The 22,720-nt window shown below is 52.4% G+C and overlaps 1 protein-coding gene across 6 annotated transcripts; it reads left to right on the forward strand.

Moving 5' to 3' along the window:
* Positions 1 to 483: 483 nt before the first annotated feature.
* On the forward strand, positions 484 to 22,720 carry APBB1 (amyloid beta precursor protein binding family B member 1). 6 transcript variants are annotated; one of them, XM_059409306.1, is made up of 14 exons: positions 484 to 583; positions 8,063 to 8,797; positions 14,308 to 14,486; positions 14,586 to 14,642; positions 14,722 to 14,807; positions 14,922 to 14,985; positions 15,423 to 15,572; positions 15,956 to 16,083; positions 16,495 to 16,609; positions 16,747 to 16,831; positions 17,087 to 17,170; positions 21,612 to 21,727; positions 21,875 to 22,051; positions 22,136 to 22,720. In XM_059409306.1, the coding sequence occupies exons 2-14, from the start codon at positions 8,077 to 8,079 to the stop codon at positions 22,301 to 22,303; spliced, it is 2,130 nt and encodes a 709-aa protein (XP_059265289.1). In that variant the 5' UTR covers positions 484 to 583; positions 8,063 to 8,076; the 3' UTR covers positions 22,304 to 22,720. The 6 variants fall into 6 exon arrangements, with proteins under 6 accessions (XP_059265289.1, XP_059265305.1, XP_059265295.1 ...); XM_059409322.1 differs by lacking the exon at positions 484 to 583 and adding an exon at positions 875 to 1,001; XM_059409312.1 differs by lacking the exon at positions 484 to 583 and adding an exon at positions 877 to 1,001 and having other exon boundaries at positions 14,311 to 14,486.

A 22,720-nucleotide genomic window follows, 5' to 3' on the forward strand; every position in this document is an offset into this window, starting at 1 on the left:
CAATCCAGGGAGTAGTCTGCACAGCGAGGCGCCCCTCCGTTCTTTCCTTCACACTTTTCGTCCACATTCTCTCTTTTTCCTTCTTTCTTACGAATTTCTACCAGGGAAGGCTTTATATCAGACATATGTGAGAGACCTTGGTGTCGCAGGTTTACCCTCGGCATCACGGCTGGAGTGTTAAGAAACGTCTAGGTTTCAGTCTGATTTCAGCACTTAACTTGCGACTGCAGGCAAGTCGCTCTGCCTTTCTGAATCTCAGCATCTGCCTCTGAAAAATAAGGGTAACAGTGGCGTCTTCCACACGTCTGATGTGCGGATGAATGCCTGAAAAACTTCTAACACGGAGCCCGGCATAGTGTAATTGGTCAGTAAATACGATCTATTATTATTATTCCCGACGCTGTGTCCTCATCGCCTCTCCACCAGGACGTCAGGGACTGCTGCTGCAAGAGTGGAGCAGCTGCCTCCTCGGAGCCCCTCCCCAGGCTGCCGCGGCCCGCCACAGCCACAGCCCCTCGCGCTCCAGCCTCGTGGGTGGGGCGCGCGCGGGGGTGCGGACCCAGGGCCCGGCGGGGCGCTCTCGGTGAGTCCGGGGCCTCGCCGCGGAGGGCGGTGCCCGGCTGGGCAGGGGTCGGCGGAGGCAGGGGCAGAGCTCTGGGACCCGGGGACTCGGGCCCAGGGCTGGCGGCTGGCCGGGGCAGCGGGGCGGTAGGGTGCACGGAGGCCCGAGGGTCCCGCAGGGTGAGGCCCCCAGGCAAGCTGCGGCAAGTGTCGCCCGCGACGGGCTCGTGCGCCCGTGCCCGCGCGCGGCCCAAGATGGCGCCTCTCCGCGCTACCTCCCCCCCCCCCCCCGCCCCGCGCGCGCCTCCGACGCTCGGGGCGCGGCCCCGCGGCCCGCGCGCTCCAGGGCGGGGGATGTTGTGATGGAGAAGCCGCCGCGGAGCAGGAGCCCCGCAGTCTGAGCCACCTCCGCCACCTGGGCCTGGGGCCTCCCCACGCAGGTAAGAGCTGCCCCTGCCCGGGCTCAGCTCTGGAGGTCGGATCCCGAGCCCCAGCAGTCGGCGGACCCTGCAGCCCCTTCCCTTTGGTCCCTCGGTCTGGGTCCCCCGGTCAGGCCCCATCCCCGCTGACGGTCCTCCCGCCGCGCGCATTCCGACCGCCGTCCTGTCCCTCCCTTGTAGGCTCCACCTCGGTCATCACAAGGCCCCCTCCCCAACCTTTACCTCATGTCCTTCGGGGCTGGAGAGGGGCGAGAATGGGGTACACGAAGCGAGGGGTCGATGGGGGGAGGGGTGTGGGGGAGGGGAGGTCTAGGGCTGGGAATGGGACGTGGGGTGAGGTGGCCAGAGCCTTTACGGTTTTCTGCAGGGTCCCTGGCCTGCAATCTGTCAAGCCGCATTCAGGTGCCCTCAGCGACCGAGGGGTGTGCCCTGGGGCCGGCTGTGTCCCCAGCTCAGACAGGAGGCCTAGCACTCGCAGCAGCACTCATTAAGAGTAGTTTTGCTACCGCCAATTCAGAGGTTATTCCGAACCTATTTTGCATCTGCCTGTGCATTTCTTGCATTCCCAGCCCTCCAGCATAGTCCCATCTCTCTCTACTCTTTCAAAGCCAAAACCTTGCCTACACTTGCTGTCTCCATGTCTCCACTTCCCATTCATTCTCAAAACCACTTCATTTGGTCTCTGTCGTGGACATCCACCAAAACTGCTGGAGCCAAGGTCACGGGAGACCTCCATGTGGCCGGTTCCAAGGGACACTTTCCTGTTTCCCCCTTTAACCTTTTAGTATATGCAGTGGTGTGCAGTTAACTCTCCTGGAAGCATTTTTCTGGTTTCTCTTGTCCGGCATTGTCTGCTCCTTCATGGTCTCATTTGCTACCATCTCCTTCCCCTCCCTTTAGATGTTGGTAAGGCTCTTGGTTCTGTCCTGAGCTGTGTTCTTTTATTCTGTACTTTCTCCTCTGGTATTTTAGTCCCTCCCAAGTCTTCAGATTCATATAACTATATCTATATCTATATCTATATCTATACTGATTATTATTAAATGTATGTATCCGGCCCAGACCTCTTTTCTGAACTCCATATACAGCTGCCCTCATGACATCCCCATTGAATCAAGAGAAATTCCATACCTACAGATCCCAAGCTGAATTATCTTCCATGTGTTCCCTCTCTACCCTTCTTCCAAATCTGTTCTTCCTACAGCTCCCAGAAATGGCTACTTTCCAATCAGTTATCCAAGCTGGATTCCTGGGCCACATTTTAGATTAACCTCTCTCCCTCATCCTCTGCATCTAATGTCACCAAATTCTGTCACATCCGCTACCTAAATATTTTTCAGATCCATTCATTTCACTCCATCCTCACTGCTACCAGATTTAATCTAGGCCAACACTCTTTTCCCCCTCATTGCTCTAATAGCATATATTCTCTTGCCTACCTCCCATTAAATGCTCTCAACACAGTGTGATCTTTTAAAAAAATTGCAGCGATCTAATTATTTATTCATTCAGCAAATAAACTTTGAGCACCTTTTATATATCAGGTAGTATTATGCGCTGAAGATATAATTATGAACAAAATAGACTGCAATCTTGTCCCACAATCCAGGAGGGAATCAGAATAAAATGACAAGTGTAATAAATACCATGAAGTGGATGGTACCTTGAGAATACATAAGGGCACAAGCTAAACTGGTCTGGGAGGTAGAGAGAGAGAGCTGAGGTAGACTTCTCTGAGAATGTGACATTTGAACTCAGATGTAAAGGTTGAGTTCAAGTTAGTTAGGCTGAGGGTTACCAGAAGGAGGTTCCAGGCAGAAGAGAAAAATCACATGCGAACACACTGTGGAAGGAGAGAGCATGAGGTCTTCGAGGAATCAAAAGAAGGCCAGTGAGGCTGAAGATGGAGAGGAAGGCCGAGACCAGTTTAAACCGAGCAGGACAGTTTAGGCCACGTTAATAATTTTGACCTTAAATTCTTTGTCCTTGGTGTGGATTGTGATGACAGTGGATGAAGAGAGTAGATGAAGTCCAGAAATTTTCCTTGGAGATAACATTATCAGTATCTGGGGATTGATTAAACGTAGGGGGTGGTGAGGGAGACGATAGTGTTAAGGATGGTACCCCTGCTTCTAATTTGCACAACAGGATAGGTGGTTATATCCCTCCATGAACCAGGATTCTGAAAGAGGACCAGTAAGGGTGTGGGAGAGAGAAACATAAGCAGGCATATTTGAGAAGCCTTTGAGACATCCTGGTGGAGATGTTGAGTAGGAAATTGAATGTACATGTCTGGAGCTTGGATGAGGGGTCTGAAATGGAGATGTAAATTTGGAAATGGGCAGTATATGCCCAATGAGGTGACACCCAAATCTATGGACACGAATAAATACTTACATGGAATATTTGGTGAGAAAGAGAAAAGGGCATAAGAATAAGCCAGGAGAAATCCCAGTGTGTAACAGCTGGTAGAAGAAGGTGCGCCAGCATAGGGGTCTAAGAAGCCACCAGACAGGAATTAGAGTGTAGGCAGAAAACCGGGAGATGTAGCATGAGGAAGCCATGGATGAAAGTTGGATGAGAAGCAGGGTGTCGAGGGATGCTGAGAATACAACCAAGATTATGTGTGGGTTGGATTAGATGACATAGGGTTCTTTTGACCTTGGCAAGAGCTGTTACTGAGACGTACTGGGGGTGGAAACAGGATTGGAGAGGGTTGAGCAGTGAGTGCAAGGTGAGGAAGTGACAACAGTGAGTAGAGACAAGTCTTTTCAAGAAGTTTGCTTGAGCTGGCAGGGGGGAGAGAGAGCGAGAGAGAGCGAGCAGTTAGTTGCACTGGAGGAGTGTCAGTAAAGAAACATTCTGCATGTAAGTTGGTAGATAGTGGGTCCCACTGAGAAGGAGAGGTTGATTATATAGAAGAGAAAATGGATAAACAGTGGTATAAAATTCCTGGAAAGTCATGAAAGGAAGGAGGGAAGTAACAGAAGAAGCAGTTGGTCTTAGGAAGAAGGATGAAGGGATAGGTGTTGAAGACAGCAAGTTTGTGTTTGAGGACATCCCTCAACTGGTGGCTTCTATTTCCTCTGTGAAGGAGGATTGGGAGGTCTTCCTCTGGGAGCGAGGGCTAGTGCAGGGGGTGGTCCCAGGAGAGTTGTGCTCTTCTATCAACTTAAAAGTCCTTTCCTGGACTTTGCCTGGGTGGCTCAGTGGGTTGAGCCTCTGCCTTTGGCTCAGGTCATGGTCTAGGGGTCCTATTGAGGCCGCATTGGACGCTCTGCTCAGCAGGGATCCTGCTTACCGTCCCCCGCCCCCCCCCGCCACCTGCCTCTCTGTCAACTTGTGATCTCTCTCTCTCTCTGTCAAATGAATAAATAAAATCTTAAATAAAAAAAAAAGTCCTTTCCTCAAGTAGCTCTTTGCTGATGTCTGGGCTAGATAGAGGAAGACAGACTCTTACCCCTGTAGTGCCTTATTGCTCCCCATCGGTACTCCATCATTTATTCAACAAATAGGGAGTGCTCATCGGTGCCAGGGACTGGCCAGACACTGGCACTGTTCTGTACAGTAAGGGGTGGTTTCCCTGCTGATCTCTGTGCTCCACCGGGGAGGGACCATTGCTTTATAACTCATCACTCTTCCCCATGCCTGGCACAGTGCCTTGCAAATAGTAAGCTGTCAGGTTACAGGAGGCTTGACCTTGAGTGGGATGTGCCCCCCACCGCAGCTCCTTCAGGCTTAGCCGCCACTCTTTTAGCTCCTTTCCATGAGGGCTCCGCCCAGCTCCCTACCTTGAGCCAGAATCCATGTGGCTCTTTCCATCCTTTGAGAGGCTTCAGGTACACCAAACTCCAAAATGTGCCTCTTTTTGAGGATACTGGGCTGCTGGTCACCCTTTGACCACAATAAGTTAGGTGATGGCTCCACACAGTGCCTTGAGCCAGGTACCTAGGCTTCAGTGCTATTCACAACAGAACTTCCTCATTTCTCCCTTAGTACCTTCTGCCCTGGTGACCAGGGGGACAGGGCTGTCCTGGAGAAGACCTGGCTCTTCAGCGCCCCAGCCTCACAGTGTGTGTGTCTTTCCCAGATCACACCTCCAAGTGCTAAGGAGGTCGGTCCTATCCTCACCTCCTATAAGCCTGGCTGCATCAGAGAAGGGCTCGTCATCTCCATGATCCTCTGCGCTTGCCAGCCACAGGTCTCCCACCATCCTGACACTCATGGAGATGCCACCGTGGAGCAGCCTTTGGGCCAGCATGTCGGCTTACACTAACTCCCTCCCTTCCTTTTCTCCAGATCTTGGTCCTCGCTGCTCTGGGACGCCCTGCCTTCTTGGGTACACTTCATCATTCTCCATCACCCTCCCTAACACTCCCGTTGCCTTCTTTCAGCCCACAGGGCCACACAAGCTTATCTTGGTGTCTGCTCCAGCCTCCAGATTCTGAGTTCTGAGCCTCCGAATTCCTCTTACTCTATGTCTGTCCCCTCCATCCTTCCTTCGGTCCACCCTGAGGGCCCACGCTGTGGCACATGCACAATGCACACTCCTTGGTAATGGGAATGTGAAGTTGAGTAAGACACAGTCTCAGGTGTTTGGTTGGAGTGGGGCACCGGCTATCGTGAGACATGGAGGAGGGACTGGTCCCCTGAGCATGAAGAGGGAGGACTAAATAGGAAAGGCTCACTGCTTCGGAGCTGTGCTGCTGAGCCAAGTTTTGAAACATGAGCAGAGGTTCTCACATGGGGAGACAGGATTCCAGGTCGGGGGTGGGGGGGGAGAGCACTGTAAACAAAGAGCCAGAGCTGTTAGGGTGTGACATTTTCTCGAATCTGCCACCCTTTGTGAGGCTGGAATGTCAGGTGTGAAGGAGGCAGGGAAGGGGGAGGAGGTCTGAGAGGTCATAGGAATTTGCTCAAGGAGGCTCCTGCTAGTGTGCACAGCCCTTATCCTGAAGGCAGCAGTGAGCCATCTGAGTTTTCCAAATGGGGAGTGACACAATCTGGTTTCCATTTTTGGAAGATTACTGTGGTTCTAGGTAGCTGTTTATTTTTCTCATTTATGCCAGTGACCATGAGTTTGCTTATTGCCCAGGTGGAGCCACACCAAGTGCCCCAGCAGTTCCACATGAAGCAGACACACAGACAGGAACATTTTTTCAATGCATGTCACAGATGTGCGCACAGAATTGTGCTAGGGTCTGGGAAGGGAGGCAGGATGGAAAGGCGTCATGCACTCCACCTGAGAGACAGGCAGCCTAAAGCTGTGTTCAGGGCTGAGAGCTATAGTGAGGTGCAGAGAGAACCAGGGCTGGGGGTCAGGGGGAGAAAGAACTCCTCAGTGGGGTTTTGGGGTGGGGAGAGAACTCTCAGGTGAGAAATAGGGGTAAAAGAACCATACAGTGGGAGTCAGAGAGAGAGAGGTGTGCAGCAGTGAGAGGCAGGCAGTGAGGGAGAGTTGTGTGCTGGGGACAAGGGTCAAGGAGACCTTATGGGAGGACTCAGGGAGGGCATGGGGGAAGTGGACAGCAGGAGCTAAGGGGGCCAGGATGAGGGAGAATTGGGTAGTGGTTGGTCGGGGAGAATGGCCGGCGATGTGGTGGCAGTGAGGGTCCAGGGAGTAAGCACTTTACAGTAGGGGTCAGGGAGGGAGGGGAGTAGAGAAATGGAAGGTAGGAGAGATGGGGAGGATGCAATGAGACCTTGGTGGTGGGATCACTGGGTGATGTGGCTGGAAGGACAGGTAGGCAGAGAAAGTGATCCTCAAAGGCTTCTAGTGAGAGGGGTCCAAGGAGACAGGAAGTGGGGGGAGGCTGTCACTGTGGACCAGAAGATCCCCTCCCATGAAGGGCAGATGGGATTTGGTTGGGCCACCACGAACAGTGGTTGAGACACAGTAACGTGGCCCAAGTGTGTTTTCTGAAACTGGCAGAGGAATGCTAAAATCAGGCCTGGAAGAAATAGGAGGGCCTTTCAACAAATATTTATTGAATTCCCATTCTGTGCCATTACTGTGTTAAGCTCTAGGCATATGGCATTGAAAAAAAGAAAAAATCCTCCACCATGGAACTGAAATTATAGTCATGAAGAGACAATCATTAAACAAATAGTAATAATAATATTGGTAAATACCTTGACAGATGGTTCTAGGCACCAGGGAAGGTTTGGGTGTTGCTGAGAGAGGGCATGGGGGCATGCAGTTTTAAAAGGGTATGAGGAAGGCCTCACTGAGAAGGTGATGTTCAGATCAAGACCTGAAGGCCTGGAGGGTACAGGTCAAAAGCCCCTGCAGTGAGCCACCAGACATGGGACATTATAGGGTCTGGGAGATGGAGTGGTGCCCAAAGTGAGGTACCTAATAGAAACACTCATCAAAATGTAGTTTCATCCAGCCAAAGGAGCCGTGAATTGGAGCTGATGGTCCTTCCTCTGTGACCTTCCTTCCCAGGTCCATGCCCTTGAGAGATGGGTCTGCAGCTCATTCTCTCCTATTCTCACAGTCCCTAGTAAGGCTGGGCTTCAGGGCTGATTGAGCCCAGTGATTGATGATGATAGGAATACTGCCTGGGGAGCTCACACTGGGACACTGTGGATAGCAGCATGGCAAGAAGAAGGGGGCAGCCAGTGTCCAGTGTCCAGAGCACATGAGCCAGTCCCACAGCCACTGGGTCCCTGGCACAGTAAGCCCTGCTCGGATCAGCTGGGGGTGGGGACGCACAGAGAGCCATTGTGTGGAGGCTCTGCCGTTGGGAGTGAGGGCAGAGCAGGGGCTGGCTGTGCTGGCTCAGAAAGCTCAGGACTGGGGACTGGGGCCCAGGGGAGACTGTAGACCTGGCTCTAGCCTTTGGTGGAGATGGTGGTTGAGTGGGTGGTGGTGAGAGGGGACAGGAGTTAAGCCTAGTCGTTGTCATGGGAAAATAGCTCCCAGGACACAGACTGGTGGGTGCTGGTCTGCTGAGCATGAGGGAGTCGAGGAGGTATAGAGCACAGCCTCAGGCAGATGTAGGGGTGCTGCTGTTCCCACCTGGAGGCTCAACGCGGTCTCCTCTCCTCACCCGCAGGATCTGCCAAGGCCATGTCTGTTCCGTCATCACTGAGCCAGTCGGCCATTAATGCCAACAGCCACGGAGGCCCCGCTCTGAGCCTACCCCTGCCCCTGCACGCTGCCCACAACCAGCTGCTCAACTCCAAGCTGCAGGCCACGGCTGTGGGACCCAAGGACCTGCGCAGTGCCATGGGGGAGGGGGGTGGGCCTGAGCCAGGCCCTGCCAATGCCAAGTGGCTAAAGGAGGGCCAGAACCAGCTCCGGCGGGCTGCCACAGCCCATCGTGACCAGAACCGCAACGTGACCTTGACCCTGGCAGAGGAGGCCAGTCAGGAGCCTGAGATGGCACCTTTGGGCCCCAAAGGCCTGATGCACCTGTACTCTGAGCTGGAGCTCTCTGCCCACAATGCGGCCAACAGAGGGCTCCGAGGATCTGGCCTGATCATCAGCACCCAAGAGCAGGGGCCGGATGAAGGAGAGGAGAAGGCGGCAGGGGAGGCCGAGGAGGATGATGAGGAAGAGGACGAGGAGGAGGAGGAGGAGGACTTGTCTTCTCCCCAAGGGCTGCCTGAGCCCCCGGAGAGTGTGGAGGTGCCCCCCAGACCCCAGGCCCTTGCCGACGGTCCCCGAGATCACAGCAAGAGTGCCAGCCTCCTGTTTGGCATGCGGAACAGTGCGGCCAGTGACGAGGACTCAAGCTGGGCTACCTTATCCCAGGGCAGCCCCTCCTACGGCTCCCCGGAGGACACAGGTACCTTATGGAGCTTGACATGGGGAAGATGGGAGGGCAAGAGGGCAGAGGTCAGGCCTCTCCAAATCAAGGCCAGGGCCAGCCAGGGCATGAGCCACAGAGCCCATGTCCTCAGTCCTCAGCAGGCCATAACTGGGTTTTCCTGAACAAAACTATTCCTATATTCAGAATGTTTGCACAAACTGATAGATCCATCCATCGTGGACGCTGATGGATGGTGGACTTGTTGCATTTAGGGAGCACTTTCAAGGTACTGCCCTCTGCTCAGCGTTATTGTACTGAATCCTCATAATTATGTTGTGAGTCTGATACTATTATGGGCCCTGTGCTACAGATGGTGAAAAGTCAGCCTGGAGAGGTTAAGTAGCTTTCCCATAGTCACAGACATTCTGTGTTTATAGTGGAACTGTGTTTAGACCCGAGTTCTTAGCCCTGCTTACCCTGCACTGGTGCATGCGGCACAGTGAGCCACGTGCACGTGAGCCAGCTTTTACCAGGCCAGGTTTGGAGGCAACAGCACCTCCCCACGCAGGTCTACCCAGAAAGACTGAGGTCGGGGCTTGTATGCAGAGCACCACTCAAGGCATTACGAGGATACCGTTTTGTATTCTTTGTATCAGGAATAGAATACTGACTAAAGGTTAGGAAATAAAGGAAGAATAAATAGATCCTTTGTGGGGTAGGACAGGAGGAGAAAGTAGAAAGTAGGTATTAGGACTCCAAGGACCGATCATTAAATGTGTCCCATTTAAATAAATTGAGTCTCTGTCACGTAGAGATGCAGACAGAGTTGAGGAACAGAGGACAGAGATGATGGGTCATAGCTACAAGCCTGGAGTTCTGTGGATTGGAGTCTAAGTAGAGCCTCGGAAGGACTCTGCTGTGCCCCTGGCAACAGACACCGTACCAAACCCCAAACTGGGGAGCCTTTGCAGGGGAGCATGCAGTTCATGGAGCCATGGAGCCAAGAGCAGTGCATCATCCCCTTTCCTTTTCCAAAAACTTATTATGGACATTTTCAAACATCTACGAAAGTGGAGAGACTAGAATAGTGAGCCCAGTTTACCCATGATGCAGTTTCAGCAATTATTAGCACATGACTAAACTTGCTGCATCTATACCCTGATCTACTCCAGGCCCTAGCCTAGGTAATTTTAAAGCAAACATTCAAATCCGTAAGTGTTCACCCATGCATTTCTAGAAAACAAAACTCTTAAAACAATCCCCAGTACCATTATATTGCATACACAAATTTAACAGTAATTCCTTAATATTGTCAAATATCCAGTGTTTACGATTTCCCAGTTGTTTAATAAATGATCCCTCACTCTGCTATTTAAAAAGTTTTGATTATTTTGAATCAATAATCAAGTAGTCCTAGACCTTTTGATGGTGGACGTGTATCTCAAAATTTCTCTGAGCTGTATGTTACGCTTCCATCCCTCTGTCCCTCTTTATTTCTGCTTGCAGGTTGTTGTTTTAAATCGGTGACACAGGTTTAGTTGGCCTGGGTTTTCCGTGGTCTGAATTTGCAGACTCTGTCCCTGTGGTGCCATCGAGCAGGTTTCTCTTCCCCTAGATTTCCTGCAAATTTGGGAGTGTGTTCCAGAGACTTGATCAGATTTGGATTTGAGAGTTTTTTTGGTGTTTTGCTTTTGCAAGGACACCTCATAGGTGGTATCGAGTGCTTCCATCAAAGGCAAAGTCTGATTGCCTCTCTTTTCTGTGATGTTAGTGACTTTCCATGGTCATTGCTTGGACCTCCTTTGAAGGGAGCAGCTGCTGCTTCACTCTGTTTATAGGGTTGGGTGAGGGGAAATGTAGTGGCAATGGAGCCAGTTCATGACACTTTTCAGTGTAAACTGAAAACTGGACACTGATGTGAAATATCTCAATTTCTAGATATTAACAACCAACTCTGTTTTTTGAAAAAGCACCATGCAGGCCATACAAAGTCTGACTCTTGTATTGGTCTATCGGTTGCTAGTTTACAGACTCTGCCCTAGCTTGGGGGGCTGGGGGTTTGAGTCAGAAGCCAAATACTGGAGGGCGTGATTGCTCAGAGGCTGCTGGGATGGTCAGTGCAGTAGCTGCACCTGTGAGCCTCCTGGGAGAAGGAGGCTGGAACTGCTGAAGAAGTGGAAAGGGCCTGCTGGGCATGGGGATTGACCTCAGTGAGAGGCGATGGCCAAGGATCAAGCTCTGGTGGAGACTCTGGAAAGTGGAGGGAGTGGTGTAGCCTCAGCCTGGGGAAAGGGTCCAGTCACTGCTTACTCCTTTGTAATTGTGGTGCCATGATCCTGAAGGCCACGGAGAAAGTCTGGGCTCATGTAGGAACGGAGTAGAATTGAGCAAAATTATTTTCCCCTTCCCAGCCTAGGATCTCCACAAAGTTTTTGATTGAATAAGTGCCTGAATGAATGAATGAATGAATGAATAAGTGAATGAGTGAATGAACTTAACTACCTGTGTTGGGTTCATACTTGGTGTCAGGTCTTGTCCTAAATGCTGAGAAGGCATACTATAGGGGACAGAGGTTCCTGTCCTCATGGCACTCACAGTCTAGTGAGGGAGACAGAGATAGACAGGCGGCTCTGATCAGCGTGGTGAGCACTGGGGTGGGGAAGGTGCAGCAGGGTGACCCAGCCCTGCCTGTGTGCGTGATGCGGGAGAGGGGGTGGGTCAGTTTTAAGGCACGACCTTTACATGTATCCCTGAAGGAGGACTGGGTGATATGTCCAGTGAAGATTGAGGAAGGGAGGCTGGGCTTGGAGAGGAAGAGGGGCATGCCACGCAGGGAGAGAGAGACAAGGGGTGGAGGGTGATCAGAGATAAGGTTGAGAGGCAGAGGTTAAGGGCTGAGAACAGCACACAAACCCAGGAAGGAGTTTGGGTTCTAACCTTAGGGCAAGAGAAAACAATTAAGAGTATTAAAGTGGAGAATAGATCAGTATTTTCGAAAAGTCATGTGGGCTGTAATGTGCAGTCCAGATTGGAGGAGACTAGCTGGAGGAGGGAGCCCACCTGTGAGGCTGTTGCAGCGATCCAGGGAAAAATTGCAGGTAGTAGCTTGGACTCCTGTAGTGACATGGGGATGGAGAAGAGGAGAGAGCATTACGTGATTCACTGACTCCCGAGCAAATGACTACATTGGTTTCACCATGAAGACATGCGTGGATGGATGAAAGAATGATACACAAACCTTTAAATCCGTGTGTGAGCGCCTGAATGAGTTGACGCAAGAGGGGAGATGTCCATTCTGGAATAAATGTGTGCATGCGGCGGCAAAGGCCTGAGTGGGGCTCTGCTTGGAGGGAGATATGCCAGGCTCCAGAAGGGCCTCCCAGATGGTTGGGGAGAGAGGAGGAGAGCGGCCCCTCCAGGACAGATCGGAAGGATGACGCTCTTTGAAGCAGGAAGGTACAGGCTAACAGGGATGGCAGATGGATTGGTGTTCGTGACTCAGTCAGAAGACGAATTGGTCCCCAGATTCAAGAGGTGTATGATCCTTCATGAAGAAGGGTGTGGCCGTGGAGGGCACGGTTGCCCTCGGTGCTCGTGTTCCCGGAAGATTTGACAGGAGAGCCCTGAAGGTGATAGAGGGTCCCTGGGAAAGAGTGGACGTTCTAAGTCCCTGGGGCGTGAGGAAAGGGGAGGGTGGAGGGAGACGAGGTGGTAATGGCTACCTAGAAGGCTGGGCAGGCAAGAAGAGCCCCTCCTCTGTGGGCCCACCTCATTTGCAAACAGGATGGTAAGACATCTTGCTGAAATAACTCTCCCATCAGGTGTGCAGCCACCTTGGGTAACCACACCTGCTCCCAGCACCCCTGTGCCTGGTTGCCCAGCAGCCTGGGTCTGGGGACTGCCTGTATCCTCAGTGCTGCCTCTTGGACCAGTCAGGATTCCTCGTTTCCCTGGTAACGGGAAGCACGTCAGCAGTCTGGGCGCTCCCAGCCGGCCTGGTGCTGCGGTTGCCGAGGAGACGCTGCAGCCTAGCTGGGCCCTGGCAGGTGAGGGGGGCTGTTCTGGGAAGCCCTAAGCCCATCCTCAAGCTTGCTGGGGCCCAGCCCTCAAGGCTCACTTTGGGGCTCAAACTGCAGGACAGGTTCTGGGCAGGGGAGGGATCCCTGGGAGCCCTGAAGCCACACCCTTTTTGTGCTGAGAGCTCCAGGCTTTGCAGAGCCCCAGGTGGCTGAGGTATTCCCAAGGTGCTGAGCTTCCTGGTGTCCCTAAGACTAGGTTTGACTGTGGTGCTGTGGTGCCTGTTGTGGGGTGGGATGGAGATTCAGGATTGGGGGAGGGGAGCCAGGATTAGAAAGAAGAGATGTGAGCAGGAAGGGCTGGGGTCTTATGAGGACCCTCCATCCCCACGCAAAGGAGGTCCCCTCCCATGGTGGTCCTGGCCCCTCCTTAGTGAGCGCCAGGTGGGGGAGGATCTTGCCTGGCAGGCGCTCTGCCCTGGTGAGAAGGGGGCGGGATGAGCTTTTCTCTGCAGCCCAGCACCAGGCTGTGAGCCCAGCTGGCTGGGCTGGAGGGGCTGTGAGGAGGGAGGGTGGAGGCAGGAGGGGCTGGGAACCAGCGCCATGTTCTCCCAGGACTTCTTCCTGGCCATCATCCTGCAGGACAGCAGCCCAGGTGAGGGGTAGCCCAAGTCTGGGCTTGATGTGGGCTGGGGCTGGGTGGGGAGGAGAGGCAGAGGAGGCAGAAGCTGGCTTACGGAGCTGGAGTGGTGTGGCTCTGCTAGAAGAAGAGGGGTGTATGTCACAGGTATGTGTACATGTGCAGAGAATGTTTGCCCGTATCTGTGTGTGCCAGGGGTTAGGGTATGAGTGTCTGTAGTATCTGCACACATGTGGCAGAGGTTGACTGAGTGTACATTCACTGTCTGGGTGGTACCCACACATGTGTGGGGGGTTGTTGTGGGTGTGGCTTCTGCACACGTGTGATGGGAGCTGAAACATACAACTGTGTGTGTGCATACCTCTGCGTGTGGTGTCTGCCTTAGGCTATGGCTGGAGTTGGAGTGTGTGTGTGTATGTTTGCCCTTGCTCATGTGTGTGCATCTGACTGTGATACCTGCTGTCTCTGCGGGTATTTTCTGTGTGATGGCTGCACAGGATCGTAGTAGGGCTTGTATGTGTTGTGTATCCTAATGCACACATGTGTGCGGGAGTTGCTGATAAGTCCGTGTACTTGAGAGATGGATATCCATGACAGGAGGTCAGTTAGGGTCACCCAGTCTCCTTCCCTTCTCTCTGCCTCCCTCCTTCCTTCTATGTGGGCACATTAGCCAGAAGCAGGGTCCAGGAGGAGACCTGAGTCATGTCCCCGGCTGGTGGTCCCCCATGTTGTGACTCCAGACTGCAAGCTCTAGAAGGAAGCAGGAACCTTGTGTTGGGGCCTTCCCTCATCTCTTCCTCTTCACCATGGGGTCTCCGCAAGAGGACTGGGCATAAGTACCTATTGTCTGCTTGTTGGGTGGGCAGACCCTCATCAGTCCCCCTACCCAGCAGATTCCTTCTGGAACCCCAACGCCTTCGAGACGGATTCCGACCTGCCGGCTGGATGGATGAGGGTCCAGGATACCTCAGGGACCTACTACTGGCACATCCCAACAGGGACCACCCAGTGGGAGCCCCCGGGCCGGGCCTCTCCCTCACAGGGGAGCAGCCCCCAAGAGGAGTCTCAGGTGAGCTCACACGCCTATTGTCTTTTGTCCAAGGGTGGAGGGGTGGTGCTGCTGGAGCCAGACGAGCCACCCACTTATCACTCCCATCCCTCTTCCTAGCTCACTTGGACAGGCTTTGCCCACAGAGAAGGCTTTGAGGATGGAGAATTTTGGAAGGTGAGGGGACCTGCTTCACAATGGGCAAGGGGGAGAAGGGACATCATTTTGGCCCTGACCCCTCTCTCCCTTTCCCAAGGATGAACCCAGTGAGGAGGCTCCTATGGATTTGGGACTTAAGGACCCTGAGGAGGGGACATTGCCCTTCCCAGCTCAGAGTCTCAGGTGAGTGGGAAGGCATGATAGAATGTGCTGGCAGGGGAATGGATCTCTCTGGGAGGGACCATAGGACAGCTTCATGTTCAGGGATCTGTACCAAGTGTTACCATCTTCCTCCAGCCCAGAGCCATTACCCCAAGAGGAGGAGAAGCTGCCCCCACGGAATGCCAACCCAGGGATCAAGGTTTGTTCAAGACCAATGCCCGTTCCCCAGGTTGGGGCTCCTCTGTGTGCAGGAGACCCCCTGTGTCATGTTCTGGGGGGGCATCTCTGGTCTCAGGAAGCTCTCCAGGTCCTGAGTTAGGAGCTCTTCCAGTCTTAGCACAGATCCCTGTGTCTGAGCCAGAAGCATGTCAGAGTCTAACTCAGCCAATCCAGCACCTTGGCAGGGGGTCCATCCAGGCTTGGCTCAGATGCTTTCTTGTACTGGCAGGGGTCTCATCTGAGACCATCCCCCTCCCACCAACCATATCCTGTTTGGGGAGCTTTTCAGTCTTAGCTCAGAACACCGTCCCAGCTGCCATGTTCTGAGTCAGAAACTCCTCTGCTCTTAGCAGAGAGCATCCTGTGTTGGGGGGGTCCTCCGGTTGTACCTCCCACCCCCTCTTCTGTGTCTGGCAGTGTTTCGCCGTGCGCTCCCTAGGCTGGGTGGAGATGACCGAGGAGGAGCTGGCTCCTGGACGCAGCAGCGTGGCTGTCAACAACTGCATCCGGCAGCTCTCCTACCACAAAAACAATCTGCACGACCCCATGTCTGGGGGCTGGGGGGAGGTGAGGGCTCAGCTGGCGGGTGCGGTTCAGTGGAAAGGGAAGGGAGCTGTGAGAGAGAGAGAGCGTGAGAGAGCTGGGTTGCCCAAGCGATGACTGGGGGAGGGAGGTGACAACCCCCGCAAATGACAGCCTGGTGAGATGGGTGTGCAGTCCCAGGTGGTGGCCTGGGGAGATGGTTTCTAGCAGTGACCAGATCACGTAAAACCATATCATGTAAGAGATGACAGACGTGACTCGAGTAGAGTGAGGCCTGCAGGGCGGGTGGTCTCACACCAGGGCCAGGGGCCCAGAGCTGTGGCTGACCTCCCCTGAGCTGGAGGTGGCAGAGATCGGCCACCTCCCCAGCTGGGGCTCCACTGAGTGCCTGCTTCCTGGGCCCACAGGGAAAGGACCTGCTGCTACAGCTGGAAGACGAGACACTAAAGCTGGTGGAGCCGCAGAGTCAGGCCCTACTGCATGCCCAGCCCATCGTCAGCATCCGCGTCTGGGGCGTCGGGCGGGACAGTGGAAGGTGGGAGATGGGCTGGGGATCCTCGGGTGGGGGTGCATCCAGCAGTCAGAGTGGGGGCCCTCCTTCCTAACTCTATTCTTTGCCTCTCTTGTGCTGCCGGACCCAGAGAGAGGTACTTATGTCTAATTTACCTTGTCTGTTCCTCTTCCCACATCTGGACCAGATGCCTCAAAGCACCGAAGTTCCCCTATTCTGCCCTGCCCCTTCCTGCCCGCTGTGCTCGCCCATCTTCCCCTACCTCGGCATGCTTGCCTGTCTATGCCCCAGCCAGAAGGCGGCACCCACAGGACACCAGCCCAAGGGCAGAAGCCCTGAAGGAGTCGCAACGGACAGGGAGGGCTTGGGTGGGGTAGGGATGACACCTCACACTGGATGGCATTGGGAGACACTGAGGTGCCCCTCCCCCAACAGGGACTTTGCCTACGTAGCTCGCGATAAGCTGACCCAGATGCTCAAGTGCCACGTGTTTCGCTGTGAGGCACCTGCCAAGAACATCGCCACCAGCCTGCATGAGATCTGCTCTAAGGCACGGCCCCCTCTGCTCCCTGGACTAGCTGCGTTTGCTCTACAAGGATGTGGGTGGGGTCATTGAGTGGGGGTGGGGGACTCCAGGGCACCGGAGACCTAACAGACTCTCCCTTGCTCCTGCCCTCCTCTCCTCAGATCATGGCCGAAAGGCGTAATGCCCGCTGCTTGGTAAATGGACTTTCCCTGGACCACTCTAAACTGGTGGATGTCCCTTTCCAAGGTCAGTGCCACAACCCTGCCAGGTCCAGCTCAGCTTTGTCAGCAAAGGTGAAGTGACTCAGGAGGAGGCACAAACTACTACGTGGACATGGGCACATGGAGACTAAATTCTTTGGATCAAATAAGCCAAAGGGAGATGGGGAAGTGGGGGAGGTAGGGCCTTGGCTGGGTGTATATCCAGCTTATGCCCTGGTGGTGGGGACTGAGAGTGAGCAAGGTCTGCCACCACGACTGATCCCTCTTTTCTTTCCCACAGTGGAATTTCCAGCACCTAAGAATGAGTTGGTACAAAAGTTCCAAGTCTATTACCTGGGGAACGTGCCTGTTGCTAAACCTGTTGGTATGTGTGTTCTTCTTCACCCAGGGACCACCACTTTGATACCAAGGCTATGCCCACCCTCTGCCCCTAATGCCTTTTTTTTTACCAGACCTTCTTCTTGCTTGACGTCACTCTGCCCTTTAAAATGCATCCCAGCTTGTTGTACCTCTGTCCCATCTGCACTCTGTGTTCTGCCTATAGTAGCAGTTGGCATGCCTTCACTGAGTTTGAACCAGTGAACCAGGCACATCGGGAGATGCACTATTGCATCCCATGGAGAAGCTTTGATTGGTTTGGGAGGCAGGTCTGAGATGACTGTAAATACCAGGTAGCAGCTGGGAGCTGGGTTTGGTACTGCAGTGCTAAGGATGATAGGCTGTGAGCATCCAGAGAGGAAGCCGTGAGCATAGTTGTGACATGCTTTATTGCTTGTGAAGTACTTCCTTATTTGTTATTTAAGTCTTGACAGTCCTGTCAGGTTGGGATTATGGTAATACCCATTTTGTAGATAAGGAAACTGAGTAGAGCCTGTCTGGTTGTCTCATATTTCCAGTGCTTTCACAGTACCTGTTATTTATTTGCTCATTCACTTAACGAATTCCTATGAAGCCCACCTTGGGCTGGGTCTTGGGAGAACAATGGCCACAGCTTTCGTGGAGGTTACAGAAGGTTACAGCAGAAAAAACCAGAAAGCAAAAAAACAAAAACAAAAAAGGAGTTAGTCAAATAATCATATTAATAATAAATGTCTAATTATTAACTGAGTTATTCACTGAAAGAAAGTAGCGAGGTGCTATAAAACTATGTTGGAAAAAGACTTTCTTGGGAAAGTGACATTTGAACTGAGATAAAAAAAAAGGAATGGGAGCTAATGGGATAAACGAGATGGAGATAGGAATAAAGCAGGGGAAGAACTCTCCAGGCAGGATGAACAGTGTAGAAGAGGACCCTAGTGGAAGGCACTTTGGTACTTCAAAGACATTGAGAGAAAGCCACTGGGGCCAGAAGAGGCTGGGAGCTGGGTGGCACTCACACCTTATATGATTTCAGAGGCCACATTAACCATTGGTTCTTCATCCTGAGAGCAGCAAGGAGCTATAGCTGAGTTTTCAGGAAAGCACTTGGCATAATCAGATTTGAATTTTGTAAAAGCTGGCTTTGGCTATACCATGGAGAAAGATGTTTAGCAGGTGGAGGTGGGTGTGAGGAATCAATTCAGAGGATCTTGGAGTAGCCATGGCCAATAAGAAGAGTATCACGGAATATGGTGGAGCTGAAGAAGAGTGTGCAGACTCAAGAGGTGTTTAGATAATTAAAATCAACAGGTCTTGGTGATTCACTGACGGTGGGAGGAGAGACGGAGGTATTCAGGCTGACTCCTGACTTCCTGGCTTTGGGAATTAATGGATGGTGACACCATTCTCTAAAGGTAGCAGACACTGGAAGAAGCCAGTTTTGGTATGGAGATTGGAGTTCAGTTTCAGACATACCAAGTTTGATGGGGAAGCTGAGTAACAAACTTGGGTTAGCAGTTGGATTCACAGAGAAGCGGATTGGGTTACAGATTAAAGTGTGGCATTATTGGGTTATAGAGGTAATCAAAACCATGAGTGTGGCAGCCCACAGTGAAAAGAGAAATGAGGCTAGGCCTAGCTTTTAGACCTTCCAGCACTTAATGGACAGAGAAATTATAAGGATTGTGAGAGCAGAAGGAGAGAGAGGGGGAGGCACAAAAGAGGCCACTTCAAGAAGTGGTCAGATATCATATCAAAAGATACTTAGGAAGAGCTCAACTGTTTGGTGGCTGGATAAATGAACAGACAAATGCAACAATGAATGAGACCTGCCTCAAATGACATGGCTAGGAGATGGTAGGCCTAGGACTCAAACCCCGGTCATCTTTAATTGTCTGCTCTTCCCCTCAAACCATGCTGACTTTAATGACCAGCACCTTATATCCTATAAGGGAACCCATCTTAGAAAGGGTGGGGATTGAGCTGGGGTTAGAAAGATGGCCTGGATTTGCGGAGGGGAGTTGGTACTCCAGTTGGATTCAAGGCAGTGCCAGAGACATGGAGCTGGGGGTGAGAAAATCATGCTTAGGGAGCAGGAAGGAAGCTTGGCTGACCTCTACGCCTTTGCTTCATTTCTTTCTCTTTTCACCCTCAACTTCCACACCCTTTTTGCCTCTTCTAGTTATTCCCCCTGCTCCCCTGTCCACCCACCACCTCATGTAGGTTCTCACTATAATGAAACAACTGTCTGCGATCCTTGACTGCCCCTCTGCTGCCCGTTACCTCGACGGGTCTGCTCTATTGAGTCTTTAAAGTTATTTACTGCTTTGTCTCATCTCTCTTTTTAACCTCTAGGAGTTTAACATTGGCTCCTCATGAGGCTGCAATATTGATTCATTCATAAATCATTCATTTATTCAACAAGTGACTATTGGATGCCTGCTCTGTGCAAGGCACTATTCTAGGTTCTTGGTACACATTAATGAACAAAACTGACAGATTCTTGCCTTCAGGTAGCTGACATTCTAGTCAGGAGAGACAGACAATAATGAAATTACATAGTATGTTGGAAGGCAACAATTGATATGGGGGAAAAAAATGCATAGTAGAGTAAGGGGGATTCGGAGTGCAGGGCTAGGGGTCAGGGTAAGTTTTTAATCCTGAGTTGTCACCAAATATGGCAGATTGTTTCTAGGCCACAGTGTTCCACTACTTTCCCCACCTCAGTGCTGATCCATGCTCCAAGGCCAAGCGCCACCCCCACGCCCTATGAGCTTATTAAATGGTTTGACTTTGATATCTTGTTCACACTTACAGTCTTTGAGATTTTCCACTGACTGGCATAAATGTCAAACACACCCTTGCCAGTCGGACCAGACCCACTCAGGAACGGCCTGTGTTTTCACCCGTCTGTGGACACCTAGTTTACTTGGTTATACAAGTTTGGAGTGCATTGGCCAGTATTGCCTTGAGGGTGTCTTGCTCAAGTGTCTGGAATTCCTTAAGTAGATAAGCCCTGTGCTGGGACTGGGGACACAGAGATGAAATAAACTTGCCTTCTGTCCTTGGGATGTGCTAAGAGTTGTCCCAGCAACATTCCCTCTCTGCCCTGCAGCAGGGAAGGCTTCCTGGGTGGGGCCTGGGTGAACCCTGAAGGAGGAAAATTAGGAGTTTCTCACATAGTCTAGAGGGAAAGGGCACTCCAGATAGAGGCTTTTTCACAGTTACTGCCTGTGTCCCTTGAGGGCATACTCTTCTTACTTTGTATTCCCCATCTGCCTAGCAGAGCATTTGCCAAGATTAGGTATTAATAAATGCTACATAAATCATTTGAAGCTCAGGGAGCAATACAATATGAGGCTTGACAGCTCAGATGAGGCCAGTTTTTGGAGGACTTGCATGCTTGCGAGGGGAATTGGGCCTTGATCCAGCCAAAGGTAAGATGAGCAAGGCCAAGATGAGGGAGGGCTTTTGAGGAAGTTATTTGTCCTCTTCCTTGTCCTCTGCCCACAAAGGGTCCATGTGGTCTGCTCCTCTGGGAGCCCAGAGGCCCTGAAAGGGGCGAGATGGCCCAGGAATGGACCACAGAGCTGCATGTCTTTACATTGGCCGTTTCTTCTAACCTCTTAGCTGTGAAGGTAAAGACAGTAGGTCACACATTCATGAGTAGTGCAGGGACCAGAACCCATGCCTCTGCCATGCTATTTGTTGCTTCTGCCTTGGTTCTCGGCCGAGTGCAACCAAGAGTGAAGTATTTAATAGCACTTTGAGGTATAGGAAGCCACTCTTTTACAGGGGGATGTTGATTGATCTAAAAGCTACAACTGTCCTTTTAGCACATTATAGAAATTACAGAAATTTACTGAATCCAACTAAGATTTGACAGTCCTTCTAATTCTGAAAATAGAAAAAAAAGAAGGAGCAGGGGAACTGTAAACTTCAATTTCCTTATCTGTAAAATGGTGATAAAAGAATCAATTGTTGTGAGGTGTGCATGGGATTGTGCACTGTAATGACTGGCATGCACTGCCACACACACAAGTCAACATACCTCAAGTGGATATAGAACAAAACAAAGGTTGTCTTGGGAGAGGAGTGGCTAATACGTGCTGATTTGGGAGTTCTTGTGGTACGATGCAGTAAATGTCTGAACATGGGTGAACACTGAGAGCCAGGATAAGGGGAGGTCAGAGCTTAGGTGGGGATCAGTTCATTTTGAAGGTTGAAGGAAGAAGCTGAGTCAGGTGAAGAAAGCTAAGCCTAGGATTCAATATAGAAGAAACCAGAAAAGTGCTAAATCACTGAAGCCAAGGAGGAGGGTACCAAGGAAGGGATACCTGTGCAGCTTTATACAGCGCTGTGGACTGGTCAAGTGGGGATGGAGCAAAGGCTCTGGGGTATCCTCTCCCCACTCCTAGTCGTGTCATATTTGTGTCCTTATCTTCCAGGAGTGGATGTGATAAATGGGGCCCTGGAGTCAGTCCTGTCCTCCAGTAGCCGTGAGCAGTGGACCCCAAGTCACGTCAGTGTGGCTCCTGCTACCCTTACCATCTTGCATCAGCAGGTAAAGACTGGGGTGGGAGAAGGCATGGCTGTGCTTTGCCATGGAGGGGAGCCTGGGGTGGTTGAGGAAGAGCTGCCAGTAAGGTGGATGTGCCCAGTGGAAGAGAGGGTTGGGCTGTTCCTTTCTAACCGGGTTCCATCCCTCCAGACGGAAGCAGTGCTGGGGGAATGTCGGGTGCGTTTCCTCTCCTTCCTGGCCGTGGGCAGAGATGTCCACACATTTGCATTCATCATGGCTGCCGGCCCAGCCTCCTTCTGCTGCCACATGTTTTGGTGTGAGCCCAATGCTGCCAGCCTCTCAGAGGCTGTGCAGGCTGCGTGCATGGTAAGTGGGTAGGGTGGTGGTGTGATGACGCCCACCTCACAGGGGGCAGGCTGGAGAGTGACTGCCCCACCTGCCTCTTTACAGCTCCGCTATCAGAAGTGTCTGGATGCACGCTCCCAGGCCTCCACCTCCTGCCTCCCAGCACCCCCTGCTGAGTCTGTTGCCCGGCGTGTAGGGTGGACTGTCCGCAGGGGCGTTCAGTCGTTGTGGGGTTCCCTCAAGCCCAAACGCCTGGGGGCCCATACCCCCTGAAGCCCTCAGTTCTCCTTCCACCTGCTTGCGTTGGGTCCCAGGGAACTCAAGGGTATGGGGCAGGGAGGGGCCCTGGAGGCTATTGTTAGGCCTCAGCACCACCCCCCTCTGCCCACCAAAGTGGCCCCTCCCCAGTAGCTGGGGTTCCCTGCTTAGGGGCTGGGGAGAGAGAGACCTAATCCCTGCAAGGAAGTGACAATACTGGATTGATAAGGGGAGCTAGAAGCAAAGCCAGCCCCTGGCTCTCCACCCCCACATTTCAGGTGGAGCAGGAGGAACTGGTCTAGGCCAGGCCCCATCTTGGTAGGGTCCGGCAGGGGCAGGAGGGGACTGGTTCAGGCATGGGTCCCCTCCCCCCTGTTCCATGAGCACCTCTGCTGTACTGATATCACTAATAAAGTCTGTCTGCCCTGCTAA

Source organism: Mustela nigripes, chromosome 1 (genome assembly GCF_022355385.1).
Source record: "Mustela nigripes isolate SB6536 chromosome 1, MUSNIG.SB6536, whole genome shotgun sequence".
In the NCBI taxonomy this organism is placed as follows: domain Eukaryota; kingdom Metazoa; phylum Chordata; class Mammalia; order Carnivora; family Mustelidae; genus Mustela; species Mustela nigripes.

Coding starts and splice junctions, on each gene's coding strand:
- APBB1 (XM_059409306.1), top strand. CDS start 8,077: ATGTCTGTTCCGTCATCACTGAGCCAGTCGGCCATTAATGCCAACAGC. Junction 14,643..14,721: donor AGGATGGAGAATTTTGGAAG/GTGAGGGGACCT, acceptor CCCTTTCCCAAG/GATGAACCCAGTGAGGAGGC. Junction 16,610..16,746: donor TGCATGAGATCTGCTCTAAG/GCACGGCCCCCT, acceptor TCCTCTCCTCAG/ATCATGGCCGAAAGGCGTAA.